Source organism: Amblyomma americanum, chromosome 10, assembly GCF_052857255.1.
Source record: "Amblyomma americanum isolate KBUSLIRL-KWMA chromosome 10, ASM5285725v1, whole genome shotgun sequence".
Classification (NCBI taxonomy): Eukaryota; Metazoa; Arthropoda; class Arachnida; order Ixodida; family Ixodidae; genus Amblyomma; species Amblyomma americanum.
Window position 1 is genome coordinate 37,040,952 of NC_135506.1, and position 15,718 is coordinate 37,056,669.

Here is a 15,718-nt window from a genome sequence, read left to right on the forward strand (position 1 = left end):
AATGGGTGAGGGAACAAACGCTGGTTAATGACATCCTAGTCAAAATCTAGAGGAAGAAATAGGCTTGGGCATGAAATGTAATGCGAAGGCAAGATAACCGCTGGTCTTTAATGGTAACGGAGTGGATCCCAAGAGAAAGCAAGCGTAGCAGGGGGTGGAAGAAAGTTAGGTGGGCGGATGAGATTAGGAAGTTTGCAGGCATACAGTGGGCCTAGCTGGGAAAAGACAGGGTTAATTGGCGAGACATGGGAGGGGCCTTTGCCCTGGAGTGGGTGTATAGTGAGACTGATGATGATTATGATTCTAACATGCGCTATCTTGAGTCGCTTTATTCAAGTGGATTTAGAAATTTTCTACTCGTGCCTGCCTTGGAAAATCTGACGTCTGTCAGGCCCTTAGCACGCCGACTTAAGTTCGCTGGCATACACTGCGCGGCTCGATTATTCCAGTATATGCAGCCTTAGAAAAGGTTTGCGATAGCATTAAAGTATTTTATTCAGTTATGCAATTTATATCTTTCGTATATTTTCGCAGCCAACATGCCATCGAACTTAAGGAATATAATGAGGCCCGGGGTGCATGCCACTTACACTGACATCTTCACAGCCTCGCCAGGTGAGACAGATGACAGGCGGTGTCTCGTACGAGTTTCTGGGCACCCAGGCTAGTATGTGTCCCTCGTCACCACCTGCAAGGTGTGCCAGGAAATCCAAGTAGTTATGACTCGCATGCAGATCCACATCCCCCCCCCTCCCCCCCAAAAAAAAGAATTAGTCTATTTGTACGGAAACCTCGAATACTTCGCATAGTGGCTGGCTTTTTAAAGGAAATTGTTTTCATCATGAGCAATTGGCATTGTAATTCCGGTCACGGCCTCAAAGGCGGTGCCATCACAGTTTCCCGTAGGCCAATGTTAAACGCTTACACGCATTGCAGTGCTCACGAGGGCGGGGGGTAGTAAAATAAAACTGCTGCGAGCCTTAAACAGTTCCACTAGGACCCTGCTGTTGTATTTTGCGCCTTGGTAACGTGAGCTAAATAAATGAACTTTGCCGCCAAAGTTGTTGCCGTTCAGACTGTCATAGGAAAAATATTGTTAGAATGCGTCTCAAATGAAATGTGCAGTTATTCAGAAATTGACTTACAAGATTTCTACAATTTCAGTGAAGGATGTTGAGAGCGTAATCCATAATTTTAAAAAAAGACAACAGATTATCTTAATTGATCATTTATCGAATACCTTTCACGGAAAAGCACGATGCGTGCTCTGATCATGCTCTTTCGGTTGGTTTCTTGGAGGGCTGTTGATTTTAAGTGTTCAATACACTTTTCTCTGAAAAGCAAATGGAATGTAGGGATTGCTATGTTTTGCAACGTCGCGCTCAGTTATGCAACTTCTGTAATACTCTACGGGTCTGTAAAATGAAATTTGTTATCCAGTTAGCTATTGACCCTTGCTCCTCCTCGTTGCCTGTGGTTGACACAACCAATAGCAGCCCTCTCACAAAACGAAAAGAACATGCAATTCGAGACTTGGCTGGCGTATCGTTGTCTTGGAATGACTCTCTTCAGCATTTTTATTGGAAGCGGCCTGTTCTTCGCGTTTTGCATTATTATTCTCTCCGCTTGTAAATTGCTGAAATAAAACAGCGCAAAAACAAGAAACGTGCGTCCTTAAACCGACTCACACTGAAAACTGCTCTTTGCGTACCATAGTCTTGGTGACCGAGTTATAGGCTTATGAGGTTTTATTTAGCGATAAAAAAAAAAACAACCTGCTCAACAGCCTGTAATTCGCAATCTGCATCACATCATTAGATATTTTAGGCGTGCTAGCAGGTTCGATGACCTAAGGCTTAGTTATCTGGACCTTCTCAGTACCGAAATTGATTGGTGGGCTACGTCATGGAACAAGGCGTTAAGCAAGAGGACTTTCCCTGTTGACGGCTGTCCGCCTGCCAGATGAACTCCAAGGCATGGGTACGCTGCCATTCGTCCTTCGTGTCCCACGATATTCGGCCCAGCATCAAGCTGCTAAAGCCCATCTGAAACAGAGCACCAAGCACCAAAGACAGAAATAGCTTGTTCACATAAAGCCACGCGGGGCCTTTACATGCACGTAATAATGGAACATATTAAAGTTCATTAAGCAGAGCAAATTTCAACGGCACAGGCGTACCACTTAAGTCGTCAGTGCCAGCGTGATCGCGTATCGCCAGCAAGGCACCAAGACCCCGTTTCTATTCCTGTCCACTGCTACTGGAACTACACCATTCATATGTAGTGTATAGTCACGACACCCGGGAGGTCATCTGTGAGTCGTGAGCATCATAGGTACTATAATTACTCGCGTACAAGTTGATATGTTAATTTTCAAAATTACGCTTGGCCACTACATGAATCATGGTCAGGGACGGAGGTTAACGAAGCTACTAACTTGTGAGAGGAAGTAAGAATGACGACAACAATGATAGAGCGGAAAGTGTAATGTTTTGGCTGCCTTCAAGCCTGCATGAACTACGGCCAGTGCTTGCACCTTTGCTGCCTAAATATTTCATGAGGTTCCTTGTTTTTGAATAGAGCTGCGCAAGAGTTTCAGATATGGGCGATATAGAGATCAGAATGAAGCCCGACTTATTCATCGCGCTATCGACTGCGTACTTTAGAGGAATAGTAAAATCGAATCTCCTCTCTGTCGCCCAGCTCAACTGCATGTTGCGCCTCCCGAACGTGGGCGAGAATTCTCGGCAACGTTTAAGTGTGACCATAATTGTGCGCATGGATGCGCCAAAAGATGAGTAAAAGCAAGCTAGACTTATGGGGCTGAAAAACATGGACGACAAAAAGAAATCATTACAGAGTTCCACGCAAATACTCCAGCTCTTTTGTAGATTTATAGATCGCGGAGAGTCCTCATATCAGTATTTGCACAATGATGCATTTTTTTTAAGATACGAGACTGAAGTTGTAAGACCCAGGTTGCTCTTACTGAGCTTCCGTAGGGCTCATTTTTACAAAGAATGTACCTCGGGAAAGGTGTATATCTGGCGGCCAGTGAGCAGGTGAAATGTACTACGGTGGGCAGTGGCGAATACTATGAATTTAGAATTTAACTCGACTGATTTCATTGACCCTGCCATGGTGGGTAGATTGCCACCGGGTCACCGCGGCACGCGGGCCAGCTGTTTTTTCGTGACGCGGATGGACGGACGCCGTCTTTTCACGAGAACGAGACCTCTAATGCTATCGCGTTAAAAATGCATCAGATGCGCGGTTAAGAAACGCGAGCGCCCTCCTGGAGATGAATTTACTGCGGCGCCGCCCAAGCTCTGCTATGTGGTGTTCTCTGTCTGTAGGCAGCAACTGCACGTTTGAGGCTCGGAGCCTGCGTTGGTCTACCGATTGGACACTTCAGTTTTTTTTCTTTTCCGGTTCCCAATGTTTAGGGTCAACCTGTAGTGCGTATCGACTAATATGCGACTAGATACGGTAACATGCACGAAGCGTCCTCAACTAGCGCTATAGGCCGATTCTTTGCATTCTCATTTTGCTAGACGTTTCGAGTGTTTCCTGAGCAACGTCCTCTCATTTCATTGCTAGCCATATGTTATGACAATATTTGCTCACTGTGGAATTCTGCAACTCATCTTTAAGATATTTATTTGTGTACCTTTTAGTGGACATCAAAATTAAGCGCCTATATCCGCTGTGCCTACACAAAGTCGAAAGTTGTTGCAACAGGCTAGACGGCCTGTACACTTCCTCACGGCCACTCCATAAGCTATTACAGACCCCGTTAAAGAACACATCTTTGCTGAATCTTAGTGTGCTCACTGTGCATTGTTTTTCGCAGTGACTTGCCTTAGAACTAGCTTCCAGAAGGAAGACCCTACTGTCTTTGCTTATAAACACTTTCTTATCTGCAATTAGTACTTAGTGCAGGAGAAGCGGTAGCAGACCCTGGAATAAAATAGCAAGAATCATGCCTTCTCACATCGTCACTGCTTTGAGTACACCACTGAGGAATGACGTACACATTACGGAGAAAAACTCTGACCCTAGAAAATAGCGCCGCCTGCGCGATGGAGTGTCCGAAGGGATCCGCCTGCCAGGCAACGCTGGGCACGCCACACTGCGGGCCGAAAGTGTCGTTCAGGAACCGGAGTCCCAAAGTCATCTGGTCGATGATGGCCGTGTAGTGAGTGACGGCCTCGTCGTTCTGGACCCAGCCACCACCCACGAACTGCAGCTGTCCTGCAGCCGTCGGAACGTTGCAGATGAGTGCGCAACAATGTCTCTTCCTTACAACGCTACTGAATCGTTATACAGTCAATTAAAACAAATTCTAAAGCTTCTAAAGGTGCATTTTCGATGTCTTCAGTATTTATTCCACTTTAGAAATTGCCACATCTGTCGGGTCAGTCGAATCTGATTATGCTCGATGTTGTTAGAAGTGAAAAAATTCACCGTATTTTCTCCTCGTTTTGCTGTCGCAGTTAGCCCTGTTGGTTTGGTGCTATAATCACGTACCTGCCCCCTTTTGCTGTGCGATTGACATTCTTGACCACTTCCATGTCTATTTTTCCAACTTGGTGGCAGAAATCGACGCCTCTCTGGGTCCTCTATCACGAGCCGCTTTGATTTCAGCGCCGCAGTTCACTGTTGATTTGTCTAGCGCTCTCATTTAATCGCGATAAGATATTACGTGCTCCTGATTTCAATTTCCACAGAGAATTCTGAGGGATTTCGAGGTTTAATTCACCTGGATGAAAATGAGTAATTACTAACTTGTTAAGCACGCTGACATCACGGGATTAGTCCTATATATTTAGGAGAGTCGTCCTTGGCGGAGTAGATTTGAAAAAAAAAGGATCCATTGCACAGCAGCTTGTATACGAACGTGGTACCCGCGAGGTGGCAATTAACAGCAATGCAATTTTCTCAATTTCTTCATAACTGAAGAAAAGTTTGTCTTGCAGAGGATTAAAGTGCAATACCGTGGCACGGTAAAGTCAAACCTGGCTAAAGATCAATAAAAGCGAAAAAAGACAAATAGAACAATTCACCTTGCAAAGATCCGCCGCAGTATTAGACGCTTAGAATCCGACTGAATCTTGTTTTATTACGCACTTGGTTGGCAGCCTGTGCTGCACCATTCCGTCATGAGAGAAATAAAGGCTTGAGACGCCATATTACTAAAGAAGTCGTACTTCAGTACAACAAAGAGATGAGACTGGACTAAAACAAGAAAACAAAGAACATATTTCACGGTTGGTCCGCAGAATAATTTGGAGTATCAGCGGGGAATCGTAAGAGTACTAACTTTGTAATACCAAACTTCTCTGCTCAACCATTCTGCTAGTCATGGAAAATGAGCGTGATACGGTAGGATGTCTGTGCGTGGCATCTTGTGGTTTTCAAAAGAAGGAATGCGCCGTCTATTTTCACGCAGCAACAACGAGAAAGAACAAAGTGAGATAAAACATGGGGTTAGGAAGCAACCAGGCTAAAAAGACTTTGTAAGGCAGTTAGCTAGCGTAAGCGAACCTCTGCCGAATTTTTACCTAGGTTTGACGGGGCATAAAGCTAAAGGCAAGGCATGCACAATTGCCCGTGTGATGAGACTGATGACAGCCTCGTCTGAGGCATGTTCAGCACATCGCGTGGCTGTCGTTAGCGCGAAATGGCTTGAACATTGCTAAACAGCGCGGTGGTTTTGTTCGGGGTTGTAGCTGTCCTGTTTCCTTTCAAAACAAAATTGACGCACCTGAGCCGACGGCGGCTCGTACCCTCTCCTGCACTCGGGCCGACTGGTTTCTCCACCAGCGTGCAAAGAAGACGTTCTCAGCTGACACGTAGCGCCACGTCGGGTTCATCCCCAAGGCACGCGTTGAAGTGTTGTAGATGGACTCCACATCTGCAATGGCGTAGCCGCAGGTACCATGATTCACATGGAGGAAATTTAAGTTTGTCCATCAGCCTAGCATACTTTGCAGTGTTGAACAGAGGAGGCTGTAGGTCGACATTAGATTACGGCATTAGATACCGGTCCAATAATCGTTTAGCTTTGAAGCTTACGCTAAAGGAAAGCCTGGTGAGTTGGTTTGGCTTCTAAAACAGCGGAACAAAAAAACCAGGATGGTAGAAAGGAAACGGCAGTTCTGTCTTTCTGCCATCCTCATCTTTCGCAGCAATGTTTTTAAAGCTGATGCATTAGGCTTGCACTTATATAAAAGGAGCGGCATTAAATAATAATGTATCCGCATCATATGCACTTTGTGCACAAGCAAAGTGGCGGCGAAAAATTAAATTTTAGCGCAATAAATCTTACCGGTTGATATAAGTTAAGTTGCTTATAGATCACACCACATTTATGATCAAGAAATAGAGAAAAAAGCTTGGGATAGCCTCGCATGTTTCAAACAAATAACGGAGCGCAATGAAACTTGCACAATCAGGAAGGCAACAAAGAGGCAGAGCCTCGGACATGATGGAAAAAGAGGAAGGATGTGGTCGACGGTTGCCGGTTGCAGGCAGGGCTACGTTTAAATAACCATGAAAACGGTCAATCTAGTGAGCGCTGAACCCGCGCCTGGCCGCAAAAATGCATGTTTAGCCGCCTAGAGAAAAAAGAGGATTTTGATTATTTAACAGACTCCCAGTACTAAGGAGACTGAAAGCATCACCAGGAGACAAGCCAGATCTTGTAGACTGCTTTCCAGAGGCCAGCGGCCCGTGCAAGGCTGGCTTTTGTGTCTCCTCTTTTTTTTTGAATTCGAGCACTCGTCTTAAAGCACTGTTTGGGCTCGCTTATAGATATTCATGTAGCCCATTTTCATTCCAGAACTTTAACAGGCTCCCGCTATTATTACTCGTTCTCTCTCTTTGTCCGTCCAGTCTTTGTCGACTGTAGTCCCTTACTAAAGATGCTGCCGTCTACCGGAGTGTCACGAGACATGCTTTCGTCGCGTCACAGTCAGGTGTAGCAGGCGGCAACGATTTCGTCGCTGTCGACCAGCTACCGCTCATGCAGCCTCAATTTTGTGTGACATTTAAACCACACTCGTTATTATAGACACATATCTAATTCAAACGAGACACATTGAGAGGGTCTAGGTATATATGAGGACCCATTATTTGCTGCTAGGGAATGGTGGCAGTGATTATTTTGAAGTAAATTGGTGAGCTGGGCTAGTTTTATAGATGCAGTGTCTAAAAAAATCTACTGCCCGCATCTGTTAACGCAGCACAGTTTTATGAATTTTTTTGCTTAAAATACTGCCACCGGACACTGTCATAGATGGCGGCGGTGGCGCGGAATATTCAAGGACTAGGTGTAATTTATTACTCCTTCTTGAAGCGATTGCTACATTACGGCAGCATTTCGAGCCTTCAGCGTGGCGGCGCCGCCACCCCTTGGCTGCGCCGCCACGCTGTCGCCTGGTTGGTCACTTGGTGCGGAGCAGCTGCCGGTGGTACGGCGCCATGGCTGATCACGTGGTTGGTCACGTGACCAAGTTCCACTCAGCCAGCCGTAGCTGTCGCGTCACTGCATGTTTAACCAGAGCTAAACCACCGCCAATTTTTTTTTTGTGCAGCGTCCCAGTCGCATATGCTTTTCCTGTAGTAGTAGACTCGCCACTCGTTTCTACCACGACAAAAATATCACAAACTGGAAAAGACGGCATGCAGTGCAAAGTGATGGCCGGCTCACAGGCCTCGTACAAGGTGTCGACAGTCTGAATCCATCCAGCGTCGTTGTGGCTGTGGCTGAGGACGTGCATATTGATGTGGCCCGGCCTGCGCGCCGGACAGCCCTACGAAAGAAAGCGGTCACGGTCACCAAAAATGTCAGTCTCCTGTGTCTTTCACGCCATCCAGCATACCAGTGGCGATGAGCTTCGGAATGAGAAGTGCTATCTGACAGCTACTAAGCGGAGAGCTTTTGCCCTAACAAAGGGGCTCGGCTCCTGACGTAAAATAATTACAGTAAATATACAAATACGAAACTCCTTTATTTCAACATCATGTGATGTTAGGAGGTGCAGCCAAAAGGCTAGATTGGCTAGACAAAGTAGTGCACCGCACTGGTATTACAGAAATGTACAGGTATGACAGAACATTCTGTGCGTAGCATAAGAAGAGGCTCGCACAACTGCTGCCTTTCCCGTTCGACAACGTTCGCGTTATGACAGGGCGCACCATTCCTGCATCTGTGGTCCGGGGTGGCGGTGGTGAACTCTCTCAATGGAGAGCGCGCAGAACAAATACACTGAAAAAATATCGTTTAAGAGCGACGGCTGTAGCTGACTTGATAGAAGACCGTACGCGACGTGCGGATGATGTTTTAAAATTCAACTGGCGGTATGTGTTGCCATTTTTCTACTTTCCCTTAAACTATGTTCGAACTGAAAATGATTAGGCCTGCGAGTTCTTTGTTTCCAAGAAATCATTTAGCTAAAATATTTGATCGCCTCTGTTCTTCGTTTCAATATAAGTTGGCAAACGTTACAGGCACTGCTGCAGCGGAAAAAGAATAGCACAAGTGAGCCATGATCAGCTGGATGGAAATGGTAATAAAAAATAAATTATTTGCAAACGGAGACCTACTGCTGAACATTCCCCAAGACTGAGGATTGGAAAAGGCATGACATTCTCTTTATTGCCTGTTTTGTTCAGGCGCAGCGCCGCGATTTTAGATTATTTCGCCCCATCCAAGAGTTCCTTGTGTTAATGTTTTTTCGCTGTAGCGGTACATCTTATTTAACGAGCTCTTCTTTTTCCGATTTTGTTTCTGTATTAAGTTTAAAGAAAGTTCTAAGCTCAAAAAATACAGAAAATGATACTCCTTAATTTAAAAATCCTCTGTTCCGCCACCAAATGCACATCAACGGGCACTGAAGCTCAACAACTAAAGCTCGCTGAACCGTGTAGCTGCGTTGCTGGTCTTTAGAGGGCACTGTGCTAGAAAGACATTAGAGGAGTGCCATTTGACACGAGCAGCTCTCTGACCGACTCAAGGTGGCTAAATCCCGCGTAGGTTAAGTAGGAGAAGTTAGGGGTAAAAAAAGCAATAATTTTTTCGGCCAGTATTAAAGTAAACGCAAGACAACACACGAAAACCCTTAACAGGTGCACAAAATGAAAGGTTCCAAATTGAACCAAAAACGCGCATGGAGCATCAGCTACCCATTTCGATCACCTATTCGACACTCTGGTCTAGTGATTTGTTCTTTGCCAGGGTCCGTCTTCAGGTCCGACCAGTCATTAGGGCTTTCCTGTGTGGGCGTCACCGGCTGGTAGTCTACTCACCCTCAGTTCGCATACGTTGGCTGCTTCAGCACGCTGTCCTTGCCGTGTTGTGAAAGCGCACGACCACAGAAACACCCCAACAAACAGATGCAACGCCTGTAGGGCCGACGGCGTGAACATATTGCGAGGAGCGATAAAAGACCTGCCCCAACGACGATTGTCCCCGCAGAGCACACCCGACACCGCGCTCTGCTAAGAACACCGCTACGGAGGAGACAACGGGGAAGATGAGAACATGCGGATGTGCGTGCATACATGACGCGTCCAACATCTCTCCCCCATGCTGCTGTGCGCTGCACTATGTAACTGAGAACAGCTCTCCATGACACTGCCGTGGCAGGCTGATAAACATAAACTGCACAGGCCGCGCATGCTATAATAAGAACACCTGCATTAGCACTTCTGGACCGATTATGATGTTATTGGACCGTGAAGAAAGGGTGCCAATAATTTTGAGCAGCGCTGTAGGAACTGCCGTTGCTACACCGAATTGCGAATTAAAAAAAGAGCTAAACATATAGGCCAAGCAAAACTAAACTCAACAGCGAACTCTAGCAAGCTGCATTCTTCAGGAAGAGCAGCCACTGGATTTGCACCATTTTTAGATAAGAAGACACTGCTTATGGCTATCATGCTGCTGAATGAGACTACAACACTGGTCAGCGGGCTTTTCGACCATAATAAGTGCGATCCATTTGCCGCGGGGTCATGACTTGATTGCAGAAGTGTGACGTCATGGAATCTTCTGTTTGCAACTTTCCTATTATAGACGCTCCAGATACTACAACGACTAGCCAGAAAACAACTACGAAACCTTAAGAGGTCTCATTCGTACAACTGCTGCTTTAAAAGAGGGTTATTTATTACCTTGAACTTACAGGTGGAACACACTGCCCGATCCTGTAGCTTTTCTATAAGCGCAGACACAATATATGGCGTATCTTCGTAAAATGTTATACACTTCATGCAAGGCGTCTGACTATCTTCTTGGGGCTGGGCTTCTATTTGATAATATTAATTGTTTCAAGAGCACGGTGTAAGAACTATTTGGGCCCAGAAATTTTTTGTCGCATCTCACGCCTCTTTCGAGAGCCGACAGATGGCGCCACGATATGTGGGAAAGGGGATAGTGTTAGCAGTCAAGCAGAACTGCGGCGGCCATGCTGCTCGTATTGTTACGTGGCGGACAGCCGAAAAATGAGGCGCGATGAACGATGACAGTGAGATAATTTAAATGGCATCTGGCCTGGCGCGAGCGCTCAGCCCAGCGCCACTGCCAGCTTCGTCGTTTTTCAGAGTATTGCATGATTGCTCAGTGCTGTGGCGCGCACGTGTGCTTGTTTAAGTGCAGCAAGGCAGAGAACGGTGTGTACTGCTGTCGACGCCGGGTCACTTCACGCTAGTTTGCGTTCTATTGTTCTACTTCCTGGGACCACGTGAATCGGTAGAACAGTAGCGAGGACGCAGCCTTTTCGTTCATCGAAGCTCGTTATCAAAATGAATTGATTCCAAGCTTGTTTGGTATATCTGAACGATTGCTGAGCGCGTGGTTAATTATAGCGCTTCTTAAAGATAAACGGTCAACCTCAACTCGGATGCAGTCACATTTGGGCCAAAGAGCCTGCGATTACATTCAAATATTACTTGAAGGGTGTAGTGCGCCGACACTGTGAGTAGATTAAGAGCGGCGTGTAGAGAACGGGCAATCTGAGGTTATTTAATGCGCACAGAAATACGAAGGGCGTTTCCGCATGTCGCCTGCTTCAGAAATAATGCATCCGCAGCCGGGATACGCATCCGCTCTTTCGGGCTATGAAGCAGAACACCTCAGCCGCTATAGGTGAGAGCAGGGAGCGAAAGGAAACCAAGAGTGCATTTCCGTTGTTTTAGTGGCTAGTGCAGCGCACTTCTAGCTGAGCATGCGAAAATTCCCCTTGCATTCCTCAGGTCAATGCCATCTTTTTTAACGGCACTGAACATACTGAGCTGTAAAGAAATTAGTGCCGCAGGCACTCTGCTGAAAGTTGTGATGCCGTGTATTCACAGTATTAGCCACAAGACACATTTAATTTCTGCATGACGGTCTAGTGTCGCGTTGCCGGAAGCCCAGACCAAGACGCGGTTTTTAAAATCAGTGCATCCGCTCACTTCGACGACGAATACGCAAGGTTCTCTGAAAAACCCATTCAGTAAACGCCCGAAGTCCGCTAATGGGTGCGGCTTGACTTCGCGGTTGTGCTGCAACAACAATAAGCGCATGAAAGCCCTTAGGCACATAAGCTGCGACTGCCGTCCGCCAAATTGGCCCGCGCCTTCACGAGAACTTGCTGCGCACGGTGCCTACTATAGAAGCGAGAACGTAACGTTCACGGACAGCGGTGCACTCTCGCAGCAAGTAACGTAGATTGACAGAGATTAAAACGCCACCGAAAGACAGCCACGCCGCGCCGCAACTGTTGGGGTCACACGCTACAGCGACAATGTCCCGCTGCGGTCGAAGCATGTACTAGAACGCGAAGGCGGCTACCTGTGCGTGCTTCCCGCCTGTGGCGGGAGGCTTGTGTAAGCGGCTAAATATACTAACGTGATAGCGTTAAGGCTTTTCGTCCTGCAGAATACCCTTTGTCGTCGTTATCGGCATTGTGAGCGAAAACTTTCCGGAGAAGCATTCTAGGTGAGCCACCTATGACCTTGTGGTGTCATGAAAACCCGCCAATCTGATTGTGAGCAAACTGACCACCGTGGCAGGTGGCAGTGAAATTAATGATTGGTCGGGAGAGGCTGCTCGGGAAAAGCAACCTAGGTGCACAGCCCCACTTGTGGCAGCTTCTGTCTACGCACGGTAGTGGCGCATTGCTTAACTCCTGCACTACTGTGCCAGAAATGATATAAGGACTCCTAGGGATCTATGGATGTAAATTCGAGACTGGCAAAAATTCGGCATGCATGCGGATTAACCTATTAGCGATATCGCGTCATACTCTAAGGTAGAGCCTAAGGGTCTCTTCCAATTTTCTTACACCATGATCAAGAATAAGGATGTCGCGGCTGCTTTCTTAATACTTTGAAACTGTTTGTTCTTGTGCCTGTTCCCACCAAAAAGACGCAAGAAGATACTCCGAAGAAGGAAGGAAGGAAGGAAGGCCTCAGACGTTGCTGGCACATACCCACTACGAGGGAGCGGCCAAGACACAGGCGGTTAATTGCTGGATACAGGAAAGTTTTGAAGGGAAAACGAGTGGTAATTGGATGTAGCCTGATAGATTGGAAGACGGAAGGACAGCGGTCCTGTTAACTTGGAGATCAAGAAGGAGAAAGAGAAGGAAGAGAAGGAGCCAAGATGGCCGCCTCGCTGGGCTGGATGCTGGCGCTGGTTGTGGTGGCGGTAACCTGCGCATCCGGCAGCGGCGGAGTCGCCATCCCTCCATGGCGCTGGCAGTTCCCGTCCAGGCACCGGGCGCTGCGGGAGCAGAACCGCTGCGCACCCGATGGCCAAGCCATGGAAATAGGGGAGCGCGCCACCTGCCCCTTCGACGTGTTCCTCAGCGTGGACCCCAAGCGCATACCTGCTGAGATACCTATGGCTAGCTGCCGGTGAGCGCTTGCGGAGGATTACGGAGTCGTAAGATTTCGCAATGGAAGTGGCTTTATTGCCGGCCGTCGTCAGAATCGCCCGAAAAACAGAATGCCGGAAGAATGGTTCTATTTGGTCGGTGGGGTCATGTGACATGCACAGCCTCCTTTACCGAGAATGATTTTTTTGTTTTTGTTTTTATAGAAGGAAAAAAGAAAACAGGACATCAATATTTCTTTCCCCTTTGAGTGTGTCGCCTTTAGGTAGCTTTGTGTAATTCTATGGGTTGGGTTTGATTGCCGAGTGCCTGCACTTTGGTACAGGCTATTCTGCCGGGAAGACAGCTGGAAAAAGAGGATACTAGCAGTATATTTTCTCTGGCTCTATTCCATGATATGAACGGAATCAGTCGAAGTGCCCGCAAAATTCTCTGTGGCCTATTTTGTCGGCTGCCGTCATAATAGTCTCGCCCTTTCGAAAAGTTGACGTCCTTCAGCTGCGTAAGGATAATGTCTCATGTGAAATCGAATCTGAGGAACACGCATGGCTTGCGAATCTGAACTCTTTACTGTGTGACATCGGAGGTCACTTTGCACAGGAGGGCCATGGAGTGTGTGTACATATGGGGCTAGGTGAGACAACGTGCGCAGGATGCGGTCACACTGTTTATGTGGAGGGTGAACTTTTGCGGTCGCTAACGAAAAATAAATAATCGCTTACATGCTAGTCTTCGTGGGTAAGGCCGTCAAGAGAAAGATCTAATTTGAAGAAAGCATGAAAATGAGCAAGGATTAGAAAAACTAAGAAAGAAAAAGCAAAAATAAAGTGAAAAATTGTAATAGCAAGAAATACACAATTTTTTTTAAAACTCTAACACCTCTAATGCTCACGGAGGCCAGAACTCGGGGATGTACTGCTATGGAGTAAAATATTCGAGCGATCTGGTGTAAGAACAGGACATTAGCCTTGTGGGTGCAGCAACGCTTACTCGCCACATGGGAGAAAGGTGGGCCCAAAACTGGTTTCTTGATGCGGCGTCTCTTGCTCTGTATGCCTTTGTGTGACATTGATGTGCCTCTTTGGCTTACAAGAGAGGTATGTTAATGAGAGGTATAATTTGCCAGGTGATGACGACTATACTGGTAGCGCTGGAAGCGCTACTTGTTCTATTTTGAGTTATTTACGAATGGAAATAGGTGTAGTGCCGTGGGAAAATTGGGCTGCTGTATAGAATGGTTTCAAGAAGGGACGAGGTCTTAGAACCAGACGAGGCCAAACTTGTGGTGCATATCTTCATAACCAATTAATATTATTGTTAATATTATTACAGGTGTCCGAAGTATCAGTGCGGGCCGGACAGAAATTGCGTGACACTCTCTTACAAGCTCGACGTCGTGTACAACGTCAGCGGTGTTCTGAAGACAAAACAAATCGAAGCCACATCAGCATGCGTCTGCGCTTTGCCACAGCTCGTACCCACACAGCCGACCGCAGTAGCAGACAGAAGATACCCAAGGGCCGACGATCCAGGCTATTATCTGATGCACTGAGTTCTTATGTTTACGAACAGTTGCAAGTAAATTCTTCGTGCCTGCAGAAGCAAGTGACTCAAGATGTACCTTAAATTATAATTTGGAAATGAAATGTAGGTGGAAGTAGTTGTTATTAAGAACTTTGAAACCGTGTCCACAGTAAGAGAAAAAAGCTGTCGTTTAATTCCGAGCTACTTCTTTTTCAAGGCCTGCTTATCTAATCCTTTAGTTCATCTAATTATTTATTCTATTGCACGTAGTTTTAATATGTCAACGTTAGAAGCGCCAATGGGAAAAAAATTGTGTCCGGTGTCTGGCGATGTAGTGTTGTATGCACTTGTCACCTGCCGCCACTTGCCATAGTTGGTATACGGAGGAGCCAGCTGTCATGGTTGGTACGTAGAAAAGAGAATTTTGAAAATCATGAAGTGAACTCTAATGATATAGCCAAACACTCCGTATCAACTGGCCACGACATCGACGGGGTTACAGCACACGTACTGGCAACTGAAAAAAATCTGCCGTCACATTCACCTCGAATAATTATTCATTCAAACGATTAATCGCGCCCTCAATCGTAACACTGGAAATCTAATTCCTGTATACTCACGCATCCTGCAGCCTCTTTTCAAGCATATGTAATCCCAATGCACTACCTAATTAATTTCCTTGTGAACAAGGCTCCCGTACGGAAATCCTGTTTTTTGTTTGTTGTGTTTCCTTTGGTCGGCGTCCTTTTTTAAGTTTTATTATGGTTTTCCCCTACCGGATGAGATTTCGGCCTGCTCTCTGCTTCATAAAATAAACACCATCAGTTTCCCTCGCACAAGCAATGGTCTTTGGAGAAGGAGGATTGAGGGAGCGGAGGGCACGACCGGATCTCGGTGCGTTTCCAAACGACTTTCATCGCGCTCTCGATTCGGTGATGACTGAACGCCCTCAATCATTTGTTTGCACATGACACACATGACAGCGTACTTAGAAAGCATTGGGGCAGGATACTTCTCTCTACACGCCTGCGACATTCTCTTTCCACGATAACGAACTGTGACAATTAATCCTATTTTCATAAACCGTACCAAATAAAACAAGATTGCTGGCCATATAGTAGAAAAGAATTCTTTGTCCAATTTATAGCGCTGCTGAAATAAGTCACGAATTTTGGAGTGTTCGTTTCATCGGGAATTTGTGCTATTTTACTCAGTGTTTTAACCTCTTATATGCTTGGCTCGGTGACTATAGTGTATGTATTATGATGTTGCGATAATGATACAGTGTTGTGTAGTATTTTCGCGGGAAG

General features: G+C 46.4%; 2 protein-coding genes across 2 annotated transcripts in view; one reads left to right on the plus strand and one right to left on the minus strand.

Moving 5' to 3' along the window:
- LOC144108204 (lysosomal alpha-mannosidase-like) overlaps window positions 1–9,475 on the minus strand; it is a 43,610-nt gene extending 34,135 nt beyond the window's left edge. Inside the window, exons 1-6 of the mRNA XM_077641482.1 lie at window positions 9,313–9,475; window positions 7,715–7,817; window positions 5,768–5,917; window positions 4,058–4,254; window positions 1,913–2,045; window positions 591–688 (exon numbers count right to left, since the gene is read on the minus strand). Of these exons, the coding sequence (XP_077497608.1) occupies window positions 591–688; window positions 1,913–2,045; window positions 4,058–4,254; window positions 5,768–5,917; window positions 7,715–7,817; window positions 9,313–9,432 (801 nt within the window). The 5' untranslated portion in view covers window positions 9,433–9,475. The remainder of the gene's footprint in view (window positions 1–590; window positions 689–1,912; window positions 2,046–4,057; window positions 4,255–5,767; window positions 5,918–7,714; window positions 7,818–9,312) is intronic.
- Window positions 9,476–12,642: 3,167 nt separating this feature from the next.
- LOC144107552 (uncharacterized) lies at window positions 12,643–14,485 on the plus strand. The gene is made up of 2 exons (XM_077640615.1): window positions 12,643–12,906; window positions 14,217–14,485. Exons 1-2 carry the CDS (start codon window positions 12,653–12,655, stop codon window positions 14,434–14,436), a joined length of 474 nt encoding a protein of 157 aa, XP_077496741.1. The 5' UTR covers window positions 12,643–12,652; the 3' UTR covers window positions 14,437–14,485.
- Window positions 14,486–15,718: the final 1,233 nt, after the last annotated feature.